Consider the following 17,552-nt stretch of genomic DNA (forward strand, 5'->3'; position numbering starts at 1 on the left):
GGTAAGCCTTAGCCCTCGTTAGGCCTAGTGGCCGGCGTTAGGGTTGGTGCGTCGACACCACGGCTGGCAGTCTTTTGGCTCTCAAATGGCGAAAAATCCACTTACAGACAAAACGCTGGTGTCCGCAGAGTCCTCTCAACTTCCGATTGACGATTTTAACCAGCTCTGGTCGATCCGACAACATTTGCCGCTAGAAATCACTGCAGGAAGACAGAGCCGACGTGGCACACGTCCGCTCGCCACCTGGCAGACGATAGAGACAATGCGTGCTATTTCACGTTTCTTAGGCGACACGGGCCTGGACTCACGATTGTGATAAAATTTATGCAATGTATCCTTTCACCTCTTTCCTCCCATTGTCATCCCCCAATGTGACCCTCTTTCTTTCCCTCTTCCCCTTCCTTTACGTAGAGTAGCAGGCCAGATGTTCCATTTTCCGGCCGACCTCTCTACATTTTCAAATCATTAAACTACTTCTTCTTCTGTGTTGCTTGTCAGCATGTTCTTATGCAGCCCTGGAAATTCCTATTACATAAAAAAATGCCGGTGCTAAAGAAAAGAGGTCAATAAGTGACGAGTAGACACGTGATTTCTGTCATGACGTTTCAGTCGCCATGCAGGTTTTTATTATGTCAGCTGTCAGGAGGTGTCAATTGCCACAGGTCTTTCGTAGATCTTAGACCAGGCATTTTGTACCGACGACACCCAGCGAACTCATCGCAGCGATGTCCTACCACCTGCACCGGGCAGCGTGCGCGGCGGGCATGAACATGGCGGCGGCGGCTGGAACGAACCGGTTCTGGCGGCACCAACGCCGTCAAAGAATGTCTCCACCCTGTACGGAGCGGCGGGCGAGGAGGACATCGAGGCACCCTACGAATCAGCGGCAGCACGCGCCTTGCCGCCGAGGCTGGGATGGGACCGCATTCCGCAGCGCCCTCTAGGACGGCGCCGACCGAGCTGTAATCGAGCCGAACATAATCTGGACGCGAGCGGGCGGCGCTTTCGCGCGCGTTGTGGGGAGAGTGTCAGCACCTCTCTTATTCTTACACCGTGATCGGACCACGCGGCAGCCATCTATAGTTATAGTGGCTAGAATGGATAATCTAGTAAAGGAGGCATTGCATTAGTATGCGCCGACGGGGACGCATGCAGTGGCGGCGCCTTGCGGCGCGTCATGCAAGCAGCAGCGAAAAAAAAAAAAAAAAAGCAGGAGCCCGGTGGGCTGCTTGGGCGCGTTCTCGTCGGCGGCGCCCGTGTCTCCCGCTCAAAGCAGACGACACGGGCGTTCGCTTTAGCGTGCACGCCGTAACGTTGTATTTGGGGGCCTTTAAGTCAAACAGCAACTGTTCTTGTCGGTGTCTGTTCGAGGGCCGTAATACTAACAGCGCTGATACGTGCAGTGTGCCCTTGTTCGGAATTTGCTAGCCTAAGATGGGACGCAGGTGGGACGCGTGAGTGCCCTCAGTAGAACTTGTCAGGCGCGCGGCCAAACGGGAGGACACACACGCGGCCGGTTGCCTTGGCAACCAAAACGGCGATAATTTCTTTCTCGGCCGCCAGGTGCCGCCAGCATGATAGTGGCTCCGCGGACATGTGACATTTTCTGGTCACCGCAACTGGCGGAGTTTCCACTCCTAAAGGTTTCTTGCTCCGTGGCAAAAACTAAACCGATAAGCGGGAAGCGCGCGCCGCTGGGTTCCTTGCAGCACCACCAAATGCCGCTCGCATCCGCGCATCCGCGGCAGCGGTGGCGGCCATGCGGGGAAAAAATAACCAGAAAGCTCGCCTTCGTGCATAGCGTTCGCCGCAAGCGCTTCCCGGTAAAGATTACGGTAGCATTATAAGCTGCAGTTGCCGGGTAAGCGGTAACTTTCCCGGAAACTGTAGCATACGAAGCGGTAGTGACGTAACTACACTTTTTCATGTAAAAGAAGAACCCGCCTAGCAACTGATTTGTGTTGTGACAGTGCTATGGGAAGGCCACGTATAGTGAGGACTCCTGAAGAGCAGCATGCATACGAGGCGCAGCGAAATTGTGGTTAAATGTATTTATCTTGTCTCTGGTCCACTCTTTGTAAGTGCACGATGTAGCGGCACAAGCCAAGTAGTAGTGAATGTGAATGTCGCCATGTGAATAATTTCAGGCTACGCCGCAATGGGTAATCGTTCTAGTTGTCGTTTACAGCTTCGCTGTCCAACCACCTTCAGAGCGTCGATTGGAGACCAATTTTTAAATTTTTTTGTAGACCATGCATACAGATTTCTTTAAATATCGCCCGTTGCAGATAACCATAATTCTATGCTCTATCTCACAAGTATTTTGCAGCACTGCCGAAGGTACGAGGCGTATACAGGTAATATTCTTGCACAGAGGATTATAGTTCCAGGCGTAACTGTCTGATTACTGGCGGGATTGAGAGCTTCATTTTTGCTTGGTACATAATACGTTACATCGATACGTGGCATGTTAGGACCTTTGTGCATGCATGTAGTATACCGCGGATTACTGTGACAGTGAGAAGACGGCGGGGCGCAGATGAACACATCTCGTGGGGCATTCGGCCTTCCTATTGGCTAAGGAGCCCTGCAGCTTCCACAGTGCTGCAAGTCATTGAAGTGGATTTCTCAGAGGCAGACATTGCTTGCACGAGAAATCGAAATGCATAACAGACTAATTAACAAAACTCACGAATTAACTATTTAATTATTTTAGGGCACATATTGCCATTAACAAATTGTACGCGGCGAGTTCGCAAGGCGTATCTACTTGGAACAAATTCTCAGGATGACGCCAGTTTCCAGATATTAATTCCCAAAATGTGAGACGAAATACATGGGCGTTCCAGTTGCTTTTGTGCTTCAATGCATAAAAAGGCGGTTTGCCAGATAAGTAAGTGGAACAATAGTGCATTTTTGCCGCAAGTTTCACGGCGAAGATATCGAAACCAGTGCTATCCTTAGAAGTTGTTCCAAGTGTAAATGCCTTGAAAACTCATCGGTTACAAATTCATAAATTGCAATATCTGCCGTAAAGTAAATAATTAAAAAGTTAAATCATTAGTTTTTGTTATTTAGTCGATTATACATTTTGATTTCTCATGCCAGAATGTCTGCCGCTTCGAGTAATCCCGCTCGAGGAGTCCAATCATAAGCGATTTTTATTGCGGTAGGAATTATATGGACATTCCAGGCGCATTCCTGCCGTTGCCGTCGCCGTGATGTTACGTATAAAGTCCAAGGGCGATAACATTGTCACCGCGCGCCGTATCAACGCCTCCTAGATAGGAGGCCTGTCCACTCTGCTGCATGACGCCATGCTACTTGGACCGAAATTTCCACTGTCAAGTCCGGCATGACAAAAGCGGTGACATCAAAATCACCGCGGCTTACTCGGGAGCATCCCCATTTGATTCTATGGCAGTCGGGCAAGGTGGCATGGCGTCATGGATCGAAGTGCACAGGCCTTGTGCTACCTAGGAGGCGTTGGCCGTATGCTGTATGTGCGAGTGAAAGCTTGCGAGGGTGAGCAGACGATGGCGGCTCAATGTCTCGCGCGTAGAGTGTACTAGACAATGGTATTCTAGTACACTCTACTCGCGCACAAGAGAGGGAAGCGGGGAGGAAGCGCACCGTCTTCCGCCGCGCGCAATACACCGGGGGGAGGGGAGGGGGGGGGGGGCGTTTTACTCTAGAGTGCCTCGATGCCAGCGCCGCGCTGGCATCGGGGCACCCTATTCTACTCCGCTTGCTGCTGCTTATGGCGCGGCCGCGCGGGACCTATCTTGAAAGCGATCTGCGACGGGGACAAAGTTCGCCGAGTGCTGATAGCTTCGTCTGCGCTGTGTTTTCTCCGCTTCGCGTTGAAGCGACAGTCAGCACGAAGGTCGATTCGCTCGCTGCTACTGCCGTGCTTTTTCACCCCAGCGTTTTGACAGCGAGTTTCCACGGTCATCATTTGAGATGTGTTCATGTTTGCTTGTGCGCGCGTGACACCATGCTTGTTAATTTAGTTAGTAAGCGAATGTTTACAAGCTTATACGGCCGATAAAAGTACTATCCTTATTCCGTATAGCTGTCTACTAATTTGCTATCGCAATCGATGCTTCGCCTCTCGGGCGAAACTGCGACTTTCTTAAAATTCTGCATGATCTAAAGAAACACTCCGTATAAGCACGGTATTTTCAGCCACTGTGCAGCTGTGTTCTGTGTAATCAAAAAGTAAATCATGCATAACAACAAAGACATGTATATACTATACAGCCACCTATAGATGTATACCGTTAACGCTGACAGACCTGCTAATAGACGAGCGCATGATATTCAATGGTTTAATTGCCCTCACGCTAGAATCGGACGACAGGCTTCGCCTACCCCCATTTTCTCGACAGGGGAAGGGCTGGTGATTTTGTCTCTTTGGGTCCCACGTGTGACAAGGGGTGGTTCAGGGGCGCATTACAGGTCCCCGAGCCCACAGGGGTATGTGCCATTGAGCTTGGACCCTTTCTGCACAATCACCAGGATCGGCCCACTTTTTAGCGTGACACCACCACCACCGCCGACACTGGTGAGCCTATAAAGCTACGCTTAAAAAAATCCAAAGAAACGCTCCTAGACGAAAATTTTCAGGGAGCACCGGACATATTCCAGACATGTCTAACTGCAACTTTGGTGCTCGTCTATTACAAGTGCAACACATAGGGCACTTTCCACTTTGGTCTACAAATGCGCAGTCAGGATACTGCACTTCAGATGTGCAAATAGAAAGTTACTCACATGCACAATGTAATTAAATTTCTTGCACAAGAAACCGCATCGAAAGGAACAGTACACAGGCGTTTAATGAATGCTGATTCAGAATTGCAGTAAAAATGCACCATAGTCAACAAGCGGTAGTTCTTTGCGCCTCACGCGGTCGCACATCCGCCCTGCATGATGTGCTGCATGTGTCCGTGCGTGTGTCTTTTCAATGCCGTGGAACGTTTACAGAAGGAACGTCGTTCCCTCTGCCGTTCTTCGTAAACCTAACGAGTTACCGTTACAGTTCCGCCGACCCTTAACGAAACGGTGGCGTTCCTCCGTTCCTCCCAAAAGGAACTAGTTCCAGGAACGCCGTTCCATACAACCCTGATTATGTCACTTTTGTCCTCTTTATACACAATAACAGATGCAGTTCACACAGTTTTGGCATGTGCCCTTGTTGCGAAATTGGCGTTGTAATTTTTCTTGTGGAAGGTGTGCGATTTTCAACTTTTCTAAACTATTTGAGAGCCTAAATGAAAACTTATTTTCAAAGAGCATCATAGCTTGGCTTTATTTTTCCTTTTAAATGCAACAAAATTCTGTCATGTCGGTTCGGCTACGGCCCAACGGATTTTTTGTAATTTTTTTTTTTACGTACGTCTTGATTTGAATGTCAACATTGCACAGGGCGATCTCGATGCAAGCGCTAGGCATCTTCAGAATGTTATCGCCGCTTTCCACTGACGTTGATATGGTCCTTCATATTGGTGGACCACCAGAACAGTGAAAAGGTGCGCCGGGACCGACAGCGCAGGGATGAGGGTACGATCGAATTAAATAAAAGTAAGGACCGTCCGCTCTTCTTCATTCCTGCGTGCTGGTTGTCAAGATGAAGTACCAACTCGCCGGAACCTACACCTTTTCGAGTAGGTGCGTTCCTGCATACTTTATTCTCATCAGTATAGTGAAGGCTGTCAAATGGGGCTCCAAAATAGCGACCATGGCTTCAAGTGCAAGCTATAGAAGCACGTTCCTCTATGAACGCTGTGAGCCGGCACTCTGTTCCGTCAGGGGTCTTCGGCCGGTATTTTGTAGCGTTGCGTTATGCTTTATTATATACTAGTCTTATACAAGTATACATTATACACAATTCATTGTTCCACGCGGCAATGCTCATCTTGGCATGCACGTGCAAGCCGTCCATACGAATATGTACTTGTTTGTGCAAGTTAGACTCAGCATGAGCTGGCAGCACGTTTAGAACATTTCCGTAATGCGGCTCCCAAGGGGGTCACGTTGAAATCGCCTACGCTATGTGCGACTGCCGACATACCTGTAAATCGGCCCGACAAGAAGCCGGTGAACTGTCGCCAACACTCCGAGAAAAAGGCACCGCGAACGACCTCGACAGATGAAAGTGTCTACAAACCGCGCCTGTGACCATAAATTACCCACTCTGCGCCTGGCACGTCAACTCTGAAGTCCACCTATGCACGTCATAAGAGGCCTTCGGCGCCAGATAACGCGTCACCTCCCGTGCCCGTGCCATACGATCAGACAGCGTGCGTGCAAAAAGTTCCTCGGAGAAGCCTGTAGCCATGAAGCACGTAACCCTATTTCTTATATTCATCGGTAAGACAAAATTCGTGAGTCAATAAGGCGACAAGTGTGGTGAAACACGGTCGTTAAGCGCACGTCGTTTCTCAGGGGACACGACGACAACGAAGGAATGTGTTGCTTCGCTGGCGTTTCCCGTAAAAAGCGCAGCCAACAGACATAACTTCCTGGTGTCGCAGTGAGAGTACCGTTGCGTTCTTTGGAGTTGGCCTCTCTTGTCCCGTAAAGTTGACAACATACACGCAAATGGGTACACAATTTTGCGTCAGCACTCTTTTTAACCCGTATGAATATAATAGCGCTTGCCTCGTTGCATATTAACTCAGCGAGTGTATGCCTACCTTTTCCATTTTTTCAGGTACCTGGTCAAGCGGGGGACAAGCGGGCTCGGCACCTACATGTCCCGAAAAAGCCACTGCGAGCACGAGGGAGGAAGTTGCTTCGCTCAGTCGTAGCGCTGAATTTACAACTGTCGCGCAAACGTCTAGCAGTGTTTCCAACGAACGAACAGCTAACGCATCTCTTCGCAACAACGCACCGGGTGGACATTCGTCGTCTACCGCAGCAAGGCAGCAGAAGGCCGATTTCAATACGGCACCCCCCTCGTCGATTGCACGGGTCCCCACGGTGAATACGTCCGGAACGACACACACGACCTCAGGTCGCGCTGGCGGCACGCCACTGTACGAGCGAGGCGAGCAGTCCAACCGCCCGTCGAATTTACCAAGGACCACTGCAGCGCAAAGTGCAAAGGTCCCAACACTCATCACCCGCTTCAGTACGCAGTCGGCAGCTTCCTCGGAAGTAACGCGATGGCCTGAAGACGTGACCGTCCCGTTAGCGTCTTCAAGTATGACCCTGTCTCGCTCGAGCGAGGTGCTCAATAATACAAACACAACTTCTACGAAGTTCCCGAATGTGCTCACGGCCGGGCATGAGGCCAGCCTAGAGAACAGCTCAACTTCGCTCATGTCCAATGAATTTGGAACGAATAAGACCGACTCTCTTACCACTAACGTACCGGCATCGACGAAAGACGCAGCAACATCGACCTCGGCTGATGCACCTCGAAGCCGCAGAAACAAGGGAGCGATATTCGCCACTGTCATCGGTGCAGCCGTGCTGCTCATGGGCATCATTGTCATGGGTTTATGGTTCTACAACGTCCGGTGAGCACGGTTACGTCATCTCACTCGAAAAGTCTTCACGTTTTGAAAAATGGGTTTGTTACGATTATTCGAGGATCACTGAAACGAAAGCTTTGAAAGCGCGTTAGTAACTTTGCAGATCTAATGCATATTGAAATTTATAGGTGAAGCGAAGCTTTCGTGAAGCGTTTGATAAAATTTTATAAGACAGTTCATCTTCTGCACCGCGTTTTGCAGCAAAGCGATTACGTGCCTACCCGGCAAGACGCGGAGATCCCTATACCACGCGACCCCGGATTACTACTGTCTCCGGGATCGGCGCAGTTGTCATTACATCCAGTATCTCTTTACTCGGCAAGAAACCGACCGAGCAGACGCGCCGAACTCCGTGCCGGGAAAGAAGGCATAGAATGTGTTGCCGTAATTAAGGAATTATGTATAGAAACGCGTAAGTAACTTTGCAGATCTAATGCATATATTGAAATTTATAGGTGAAGCGAAGCTTTCGTGAAGCGTTTGATAAAATTTTATAAGACAGTTCATCTTCTGCACCGCGTTTTGCAGCAAAGCGATTACGTGCCTACCCGGCAAGCCTCGGAGATCCCTATACCACGCGACCCAAATGTATTTGTTGCAGTGAGGGTTTGTTGTTTCACTACGTAATTCCGTAGAGCCCCACCGGCGCATCTAAAGGGCTTGTACAGAGGGCTGTGTGTGTCCCATCTATCATGCAACAATTTAGAAAAAAAAAAGATACAAAAAAATTGAAGCCTTCCATGCTGATGAAACCAATTGCATGTCGTTAGCATGCAGCAACCTGAAGAAGCGTCTTCTATTTTTTGTGTTCTTCCTAATTGATTAATTTGTAATGATTAATTAACTAACTATTCCTTCCTGGTTGCCCTTCCCGATGCGCGGCCCATTGTACGTGTTGGCTTACCCAAATACCACAAGTTCCGCTGTGCGCTCCCTAATTGGTCAAGTAGCTACCTTGCGTTCGATTGAAAAAGAAATTTATCGTATCCTTTCCACCCGATTCTTTATGAACCACATGCAAGAGATGCGTTTAGAAGCCTGACGTAATGTTTGCTGCGCGCATGCGCAGTTTTTCTAATCTCTACAAAAATGTGCCGAGTTTTTTCACATGAAACTACCTCTCCTGTCACTCCGCGCTCTCCGAACGACACTGAAGCGCTTTCGTGTTTTAAACGAAATGAACCTTTTAACGACGAGCGCATGCATGCGCCCCATGTGAGGCTCCGACAATAGCATTTATTCTGCCACATTTCTAGTTCTGTAATTCAATTACGAAAAAAAAATAACGCCATATGTTTTTTGCATATTGCATTAGTGTATGTCAATGCACTCAATTTGGAATATATTTAAGAGAATCGAGAGTGGCTTTTTTTCGAAAAAGTTATTTATAATGGTGCATTTGCCAGTTTGCCCTAACCTGAGCGCTTCTAGTACATTTCTCCCGCCAGCGAGGGCGAAGACATTTACCTCGAATTTGAACGACTCTAATGTCAACAGGCTGGTAAAATATGAAAACTGCTTTGCATATATATATATATATATATGCAAAGCATTTTTTTCTCCGCACCTATAGGTGCGGAGAAAAAAAAATCTGAGCTTTAGCCAATCTTGTGCAATGTTCCGTTCGTGATATATTTCTTTTAGATGCGAAGCATCTTATGGTCGGGGCTAGAGTGTACTAGAATATGGTCGAGTGGGACGAGCGGCTGGGGCGGCGCATGCTTTGCAGTGAGGCGCCCGACGTGGAAAAATACTGGGGCGGCGCTGCGGTCGAAGTGGATTGGGCCGCGTCAAGGTCGCGCCGTTGGAAACTGCTGGCGATACTGCTCGGCAGGGTCATTCGTACTACTTCGCGCGCTGGTATTTGCGTTCAGACCGATCAAATGGGGTTCATAATTGCATATGACATGTATTTATGCCTTAAGAATAAATTCCTTTCCTTTCTCTTCTTTATTTATTTTTTATTATTTTCTAATGCCGCTCGGTGATTGCGTGTGCATTGCGGCCGCAGTGTCGGCTTTCATTCTACTATGTTCTCGTACGGTTCCCTTTGGAGAAAAAATATTTGGCTCGTTCTTCAAGCAGCATGTATCTCTCGTGTGTATTGTTGCGCATATAGTTTTCTATCAGTAGGTCTTGTGAAACGCAGACGAAGAAACTTATGTAACCTTCCTCCTTGCCGCTTCAAACAATTGTAAAGCATATCTGCCCCATCCGGCGCCTTGTACTTAGATTTACATGAAGCATTGGTATAGATTTAAAAAAATGAGTAAACTGCAGTGCAACATTCCATTCAAGTTTCCGCCTTTCTCGCGTAACAGAATGCGGAGTAATTGGTACTGGGTCATTTATTGCAGTCGGACCTCGAGCGCCGAAAACGGTTTTAGTTAGCCATACGTGGAATTTTTTTCCAAACGATACTTCAAAAAGAGAAAAAAAGAAAGAAAGAAAGGCTGCGCGGTAGCCTAATTAGTGCCTATATCGTGGATATGGCGTTGCGCTGCTAAACTGGAGCTCGCGGGTTCAATCCAGGTCGCGGAAAGCGGGTGGATCGAAATGGACAAAGGCTCGTGTACTTCTATTTAGGTGCGCGTTAAAGAACCCCAGGTGGCAAAAACTAAACCGGGTGCCTCATAATGATATCGTGGTTTTGCCACGTAAAACTCAAGAATTTGATTATATTAAACAAGGAAAAAGCAGGTGGCTGCGTTCTTCGGCTTATTTCTGGGGATGTAAACAACATCAATTATTCTCGAGTCGGATTTCCGAGCAAAACATGTTATCCTTATCCTATATTTCATGCGTAAATGTAATGCCGTTCCCAAATGTATGACCGCTCATGCTCTGCAGCTTGTATATTATAAACGGCTGCGTTCAGTTATCCGGTGCACTATCATAACGACCATAATGAAACAATTGAAGGAACGGCATGTCCCACATACACGTAGAGATATGTGCAGATCTGTTGCGTTCGTTGAAGATAAGTGTGGTACCACATGGGGCACTCAGTTTTAATGGGTTGCAAACATGGTGAGACTGTCAAAAATTCTTGTCTGAATCAAGTTAGCAGATTTACAGGCTACCCCAAAACGGGGCGTTTATATTGAATGAGAGCTAGGAACTTGTTTAGCAGGACTTATTAACACCCGTCCGTTAATTCTCTCAGGAACTGCGCCTCTGCGCAACAGCCACGACTTCCCGGCAGCAAAAATCATTCGGAATAACAGTCCTCACTTGCATGCAGTCACTCACCTTTGAGATTTCAATAGTGCTGTTATGCATTACATTCGAACGGAAATGACTATTCGGTGTCGTACAGTATGTCAATAACACTTGCACGCACGCACGCACGCACGCACGCACGCACGCACGCACGCACACATACACACACACACGCACGCACACACATCTTTCTTCTTTCTGGGGTTTTACGTGCCAAAACCAGTTCTGATTATGAGGCATGCCGTAGTGGAGGGCTCCGGGGTAATTTTGACCACATGGGGTTCTTTAACGTACACTACAACGCAAGCACACGGGCGTTTTTGCATTTCGCCTCCATCGAAATGCGACTGCCGAGGCCGGGATTCGTTCCCGCGATCTCGTGCTCAGTAGCGCAACGCCTTAGCTGACTGAGCCACCCCGGCGGGTCCACGCACACACATACACATTATATATAAGATGGTTTTGCCTGCTATGAATATTATTTCTGCGAATGAGAGTTTTATTTCCAGTATTCACTAATAAGTGTGTTTGTTACTGCAAACACGTGCGCTTATTCCGGTCGGGAGTTCTCACTTTTTCAATTATTGCATTTAGAATACCTGTTATTTTTTCCTTATATATATATATATATATATATATGTCTATGTATCCTTTGATTTCATTACCTAGAAATACATTGGTCATTCTTCGCGCCACGCCGTTAATAAACCTGGTTTATTTCACTCTAAGATTGCTTTCTTCGATCATTGTCCCTGATCAATATCCACCAACAAGAAGCGCGTGCAAAATGACACGATATCAATAATAAAATTTTCTTACGTAGCCTTCATGGTGCGGAGATACCAGTTACCTTTAGAGGACAGTGGTAAAAACAGCAGTTCACCTGGCTAAAACTACATTTGGCACCGGCCGTAAAGAGTCATGGGCGCACCGAAGTAACTAAACCATTAAAAAAATGTACTGCACAGAGGTTCTGCGAGAAAAACTGGGCGTCCGCCAGCGTCCGCGTAGCGAACGCGCGCTCGCTAGCAGACGACGCGCTTGACAACGACAGCAAAATTGAAGACGTCGAGTTGTAAAATCTATGCCTCAAATATATATGTTTGGCAAAATGGTGCAAACATAAAGTTGCAGTTGAAATAAAGCGCTACTTTAAGAGCGTACTATGCGCAATCGGCCTCGGCGCCCGCAGCGAAAGTACGTTGAATATGCCGTGGAGCGCGTCTCCGCCCCAATCCAGTTCGCTCGCAGCGCCCTCGCATTATTTTTCCACACGCGGCGCCTCAGCGGCAGAGCGCCGTTCGGCCCACTCGACCATTGTCTAGTACACTCTAGTCGGGGCTATGTCGCTCCCTCCCTCCCTCCGCCGTGCGGCATCCACACCCCTACTGCGCATGCGCATCGTCCTCCCCCTCCTTTCCTTGTCTCATCTCCTCTCCTCCCCCTCCTCTCCTTGTGTCATCTCTTCTCTCGGCATTCCTCCTCTCCGACGCTCCTCTCAGGATTGCGCAACGAATAGCAACACCTGCGGCTCCGCGCGCGATAATGCGAAGCAGCTTAGGTTAGAGACGCGACGGTAGGCGCCCCAGAGGCACCGGCAACAGTCACCGACGCCGCGCGCATTCGGTGCGAACACGGGCAAAACGCCGACGGCGTCGACAACAGTTCTGCGCGTTGCTGGTGCTGCTGCATGTCCAAGTTTATACAGCTGATAGAACTACCTTGAGTCGACCCCATGGCTGCTTCGCATACTACTCAGGGTTCCCCTACGGGAAGATTGTGTACTTTTTTTTAATTATCATAGCAGTGTTATTCCGTGATAATAAGTTATAATCAACGATATTGACCTGCATCTTGTCAGTAGATATTCTTCGAGCCGTAGCGACTTCTTTGGGAGTTCACCAAATGCGGATTCGGCCCGCATAAGCTCTTGTGGCCGACCGCGCACTACCGTATATTTTTTTCGTGAAGACAAACTTTTTTTCTCGCAAAACAAAGATTGATTTCATTGTTCTCAAAACTCGGACAGGAAAATGTTTATCATCAAAACTAAAAACGGACAGTGGACATGCTCGGCCGAACTTGTTCGAACACAGCCAGCAGCAGCAGCCACGCTCAGCAATGTCCGGGAGAGTTCGCTTTCAAAGCACGCCGTTTTCATTAAAGCTAGCAATTCTATTTGATGTTGCCCGAAGAGTGGCTTACATTTTACGTCGACACGCTGCAGTGACAAATGAACGCGCAGCACTATAGTGCAAACATGGCAGCTTGGTTTGAGAACTGTTTTGCGCAAGGCCCCGATGATGGATCATCGGAGCCTTGCGCAAAACAGTTCTCAAACCAAGCTCCGCGAGCGACCACATCGAATTCGACCTCTTTTCCTATTTCATTTTCATACTTTCTTGCTTTACAGAAGTAATTCTACATCGCAGTTCTAACTCAACGAAGCCGCCACGCCTGCTCAAAATACGCACGTGGCAGCGACGCGCAAGATGCATCGCTGTTATTTGCGGGCTCATTTCGGTGCGCACGTTGGGCACGTTTCTTTCGTGCACGTGAGACCGGTCCGAAAAACGAATCGAAGTTCGGCGAGGAGCTGACAGCTACAACCCAATCTAGCGGTGTCCGATACACTCTCGTGGCCAATGAACGAGGGTCGAATCGAGGTTCGGCGAGGAGCTGACAGCTACAACCCAATCTAGCGGTGTCCGATACACTCTCGTGGCCAACGAACGAGGGTCGAATCGAAGTTCGGCGAGGAGCTGACAGCTACAACCCAATCTAGCGGTGTCCGATACACTCTCGTGGCCAATGAACGAGGGTCGAGGTCAAAACGCGTAACAGCTGTCCATGCATTGTCTGCCGAAAGAGAGAGAAAAAATAAAGGCTGTCCAAAGAATGCCCACAGAACAATCAACGTTGTCATCGTAAATAGGGGGCCAACAGTTCTAGAGACATTTACATCCTAAAATTGGTGTTGGCATAATTTTATGGACAATCAAGCAAGCACTGTCTCCTGTTAGGCGTACGATATCACCATGATAACATAATCGTGGAACTTGCACTTTTGGCACTGTGGTGCTCGCGTATTCGCTGTGGCAGTAGCCCCAAAGAAGCACAGAGGAGCGACTTCTCAATTTACCTATACCCGCCGCGGTGACTCAGTGGCGTTCCCTTGCCGAGCACAAGATCGTGGGTTCAATTGCCGGCATGGCGGCCGCATTCCGATGCGGGCGGGATGCAAGAACGCGATTGCACTGTGCCTTGCGTAGGCGTCAAAGAACCCCAGGTAGTCAAAATTAATCCGGGGGCCTCCAGTACGTCGTCCCTTAATTAAGTCCACAATAGTGGCACACTCTGCTTTTCGCCAAGACATGTATGCCAAGCTGCCCCGCGAGTGACGGCGCGCCGGAAACACAGACTGCACGCGCGCTGTTCGCCACCCACGCCGGCATCGGCATTGCGTATAGTTTCCATACGGGCTGGTTTGTTTCCGCACTGCGTCCGTCTCTACCTGAATAAAAATTAGGAGTGTTCAAAGAGATAAATTTCCGAATAGACTACCAGTATTCGAGAACGTTCTATCGCCATGTATACTGACTATTTTCTCATTTCTAAAGCAAATAAATTGTAGAGGTTGTTAGACTTATTTACATCATTTGATACAACTAATGCCGTTCAGAAATGGACCTCAGTTCAACTGAGGAGCTTAAAGGAGAACCAACTCAAAGGTGATCGTATCTGGCGCACCGTCACAATGACAGTAATGAATTTTGAAACATACCGCATTTCGGGCATTTCGGGCCGCATTTCGATGGGCGTGAAATGCACAAACGCCCGTGTGCCGTACATTATAGGTGCAGGTTAAAAAAACCCTCATGCAGGTGGTCAAAAATAACCCGGAGTCCCTTACTACGGCGCGCCTCTTTACACACACACACACACACACACACACACACACACACACACACACACACACACACACACACACACACACACACACACACACACACACACACACACACACACACACACACACACACACACACACACACACACACACACACACACACACACACACACACACACACACACACACACACACACACACACACACACACACACACACACACACACACACACACACACACACACACACACACACACACACACACACACACACACACACACACACACACACACACACACACACACACACACACACACACACACACACACACACACACACACACACACACACACACACACACACACACACACACACACACATTAAATTTTGAAACATGAACAGCACATACGTCACCAGATGCACGTGGAAGACGGCAATCTATTGAGCAGAAGTTAGCTACTCCATACATTTGCCCAGCAACTGCATGATGCCTTTGCGAACCGGGGCTCCCCTGCTGAAAAATCATTCGGAAAAGGCTTTCACATAGTCTTCAATAAGTGTTATGATCCCTTACATTCGAACTGAGACGAATATTCGACAAGTTCGAAAGTCACTTCTCGAATCAAATAGGGGGAAAAAAAAAGCTATTCGATTCGTATTCGAACTTTCAAATATTCACACACCCCTAATAAAAATAAGCCAAGAGCTTCGACGCACCACAAGCGGGGGTTAGCGTTAATTGCGATCAGGGCGTTTAGCTTGCGGAACGTAAAACAAAGTGCGCTACAAGCGCCGGCACGAATTCCTGCTTTACGCCACTGTAACTGCATATATACATACAGGGTGTTTCAGCGAACACTTTAATTTTTTTTAATTGCCTGCGGCAGATAGCATAATTCCAGTCCATGAGTCTACTCGAAAAGACGGACATTATACTTGCCCAAAAATTGAAATGCATAATTGAATAATTAACAAAAATTCATTATTTAAGTTTTTAACTAATAACCTTATGGCACATATTGCAACTTACAAATTCTAGCGGGTGACACTGCAAGTCATATCCATTTGAAAAGAATTGTGTGGATGGCACGTTTACGAGATATGCGCCGTCAAACTTGCAGTAAAAATGCGCTGTCGATCCACTTACATTCGTTAAAAAAAAAAAAAAAAAAAAAAAAGTTTTATGCATTGATGTACAAAAGTAACTGGAACGCCTATGCATTTATCCGCAAAGTTCGGGAATTAATATTTCTCGAAACTGGTGTCATCCTGAGAATTCGTTCCAAGTGGATCCGCCTTGCGAACTCGCCGGCTAGAATTTGTAAATTGCAATATGTCCATCTCATTTTTTTTTTTTTTTTTTTGTGAAAGAATGTCCGCCTCTTCGAGTAGACCAGGTCACGGACTAGAATTGTGCTATCGGCCACAGGCAATTAAAAAAAAAAAAGTTATCGCAGTTTCACCTGAAAGGCGAAGCATCAATTGCGATAGCAAACTTGTAGAGAGCTATACGGAGTAATGATATTAGCTTTATCAGCTATATAAACTTGGACATGCAGCAGCATCGCAACACGCAGAACTGTTGTCGACGCCATCGGCGTTTTGCCCGCGTTCGCTCAAAATGCGTGCGGCGTTGGTGACTGTTGCCGGAGCCTCTGATATAAATAGGCACTTGGTGCCACAGCTAAACGTCGCCTCCCTTCCCCCCCCCCCCCCCCCCCCCACGGCCTCTCGCGCGTCGGAAGAAGGCGCGTTTGCTCTACATATATGGTGATTGTAAAGGAGAAAAGAGACGCCTACTTCTGCAGCCCTTAAGCGAGCACGGCGCAGAACGCGCGTTTGTTCTCCGCCGTGCGTTCACTCCCCGTGAAAGAGCGCGTCCCTCGCGCCCTTTCACTCGCACATACAGCGTTCGGCGCGCGGCGACGATTTCTTCTCCAAATGACGTCATACGGAACCTCACGGCGACGGCGACGGCAGAAATCTGCTTTTGAGTGTCCATATAATTGCTATCGCAATAAAAAAAAATGTTTGGAGTGTACGCTGAAACACCCGGTTTAAGCGCGGCTGAGCTCGGCGGCCGTGCGGGCCCCATCTTGAAAGCGATCTGCGATGAGTACAGAAGTACGGAGTCTAGGTGCGCCGAGTGCTGATAGATTAGTGTCGCCGTGTTCTCGCCGCTTAGTTTGTGTTGGAGCGAGAGGCAACACGAAGGTCAATTCGCTCGCTATACTGCTGCCGCTCTTCCTCACGCCAGCGCTTTGACAGCGAGTGTCCGCGGTCATCGAGCGAGATGTGTTTGCCTGTGTGTGCTTGTTAAAAGTCGGTCAGTACACGTAGTTAGGCGAGTTGTGTTGGCATGACGATGATGTAAGTGCACTTAAAGGACGTGGACGATAGGTGAAGACCAGACACACATAGCGCAACTTTCAACTTGTTTATTCGAAAATCTGGTCGTCACTTATATACGCTTATAAGCGTATATAAGTGACGTGTATACACACGTGACACTTAATTAACATGCGCACTGCACTCATTAGAAATCCAAAAACCAAAGTTCGGCAACTCCGGCATCGAAGTTGGGCCCGAACTAAAGCTTCCTCTTAGGAGCTAGCTTCTAAGCTAGCTTCCTCCGGAGGAAGCTTTAAGGAGCTCCGACGCCGCCTATTGAAATGTAGAACGCATAAATGCTTTTCTGAGATAACCCCTGAACTGATTTTAATGAAATCCATCACATTTGAGAGAGAAAGTTGAATTCTAGTGACTGTTCGAAGCGGAATGTCGATTTAGGACCTGCATGTTTGAAAGGAATTTTCAAAAATTCGTAGGTTTGAAAAAAAATAGATGGCACGAAGTTTACGAATTCGTAGCTCCTA

The 17,552-nt window shown here is 48.0% G+C and overlaps 1 protein-coding gene across 1 annotated transcript in view; it reads left to right on the forward strand.

Annotated features, from left to right (window-relative positions):
• The window catches only part of LOC119464353 (mucin-5AC-like), a 59,020-nt gene that overhangs the window by 37,840 nt on the left and 3,628 nt on the right, over positions 1 to 17,552 (forward strand). Inside the window, exon 3 of the mRNA XM_037725325.2 lies at positions 6,719 to 7,529. Within this exon, the coding sequence (XP_037581253.1) occupies positions 6,719 to 7,529 (811 nt within the window). The remainder of the gene's footprint in view (positions 1 to 6,718; positions 7,530 to 17,552) is intronic.

Source organism: Dermacentor silvarum, chromosome 1 (genome assembly GCF_013339745.2).
Source record: "Dermacentor silvarum isolate Dsil-2018 chromosome 1, BIME_Dsil_1.4, whole genome shotgun sequence".
Classification (NCBI taxonomy): domain Eukaryota; kingdom Metazoa; phylum Arthropoda; class Arachnida; order Ixodida; family Ixodidae; genus Dermacentor; species Dermacentor silvarum.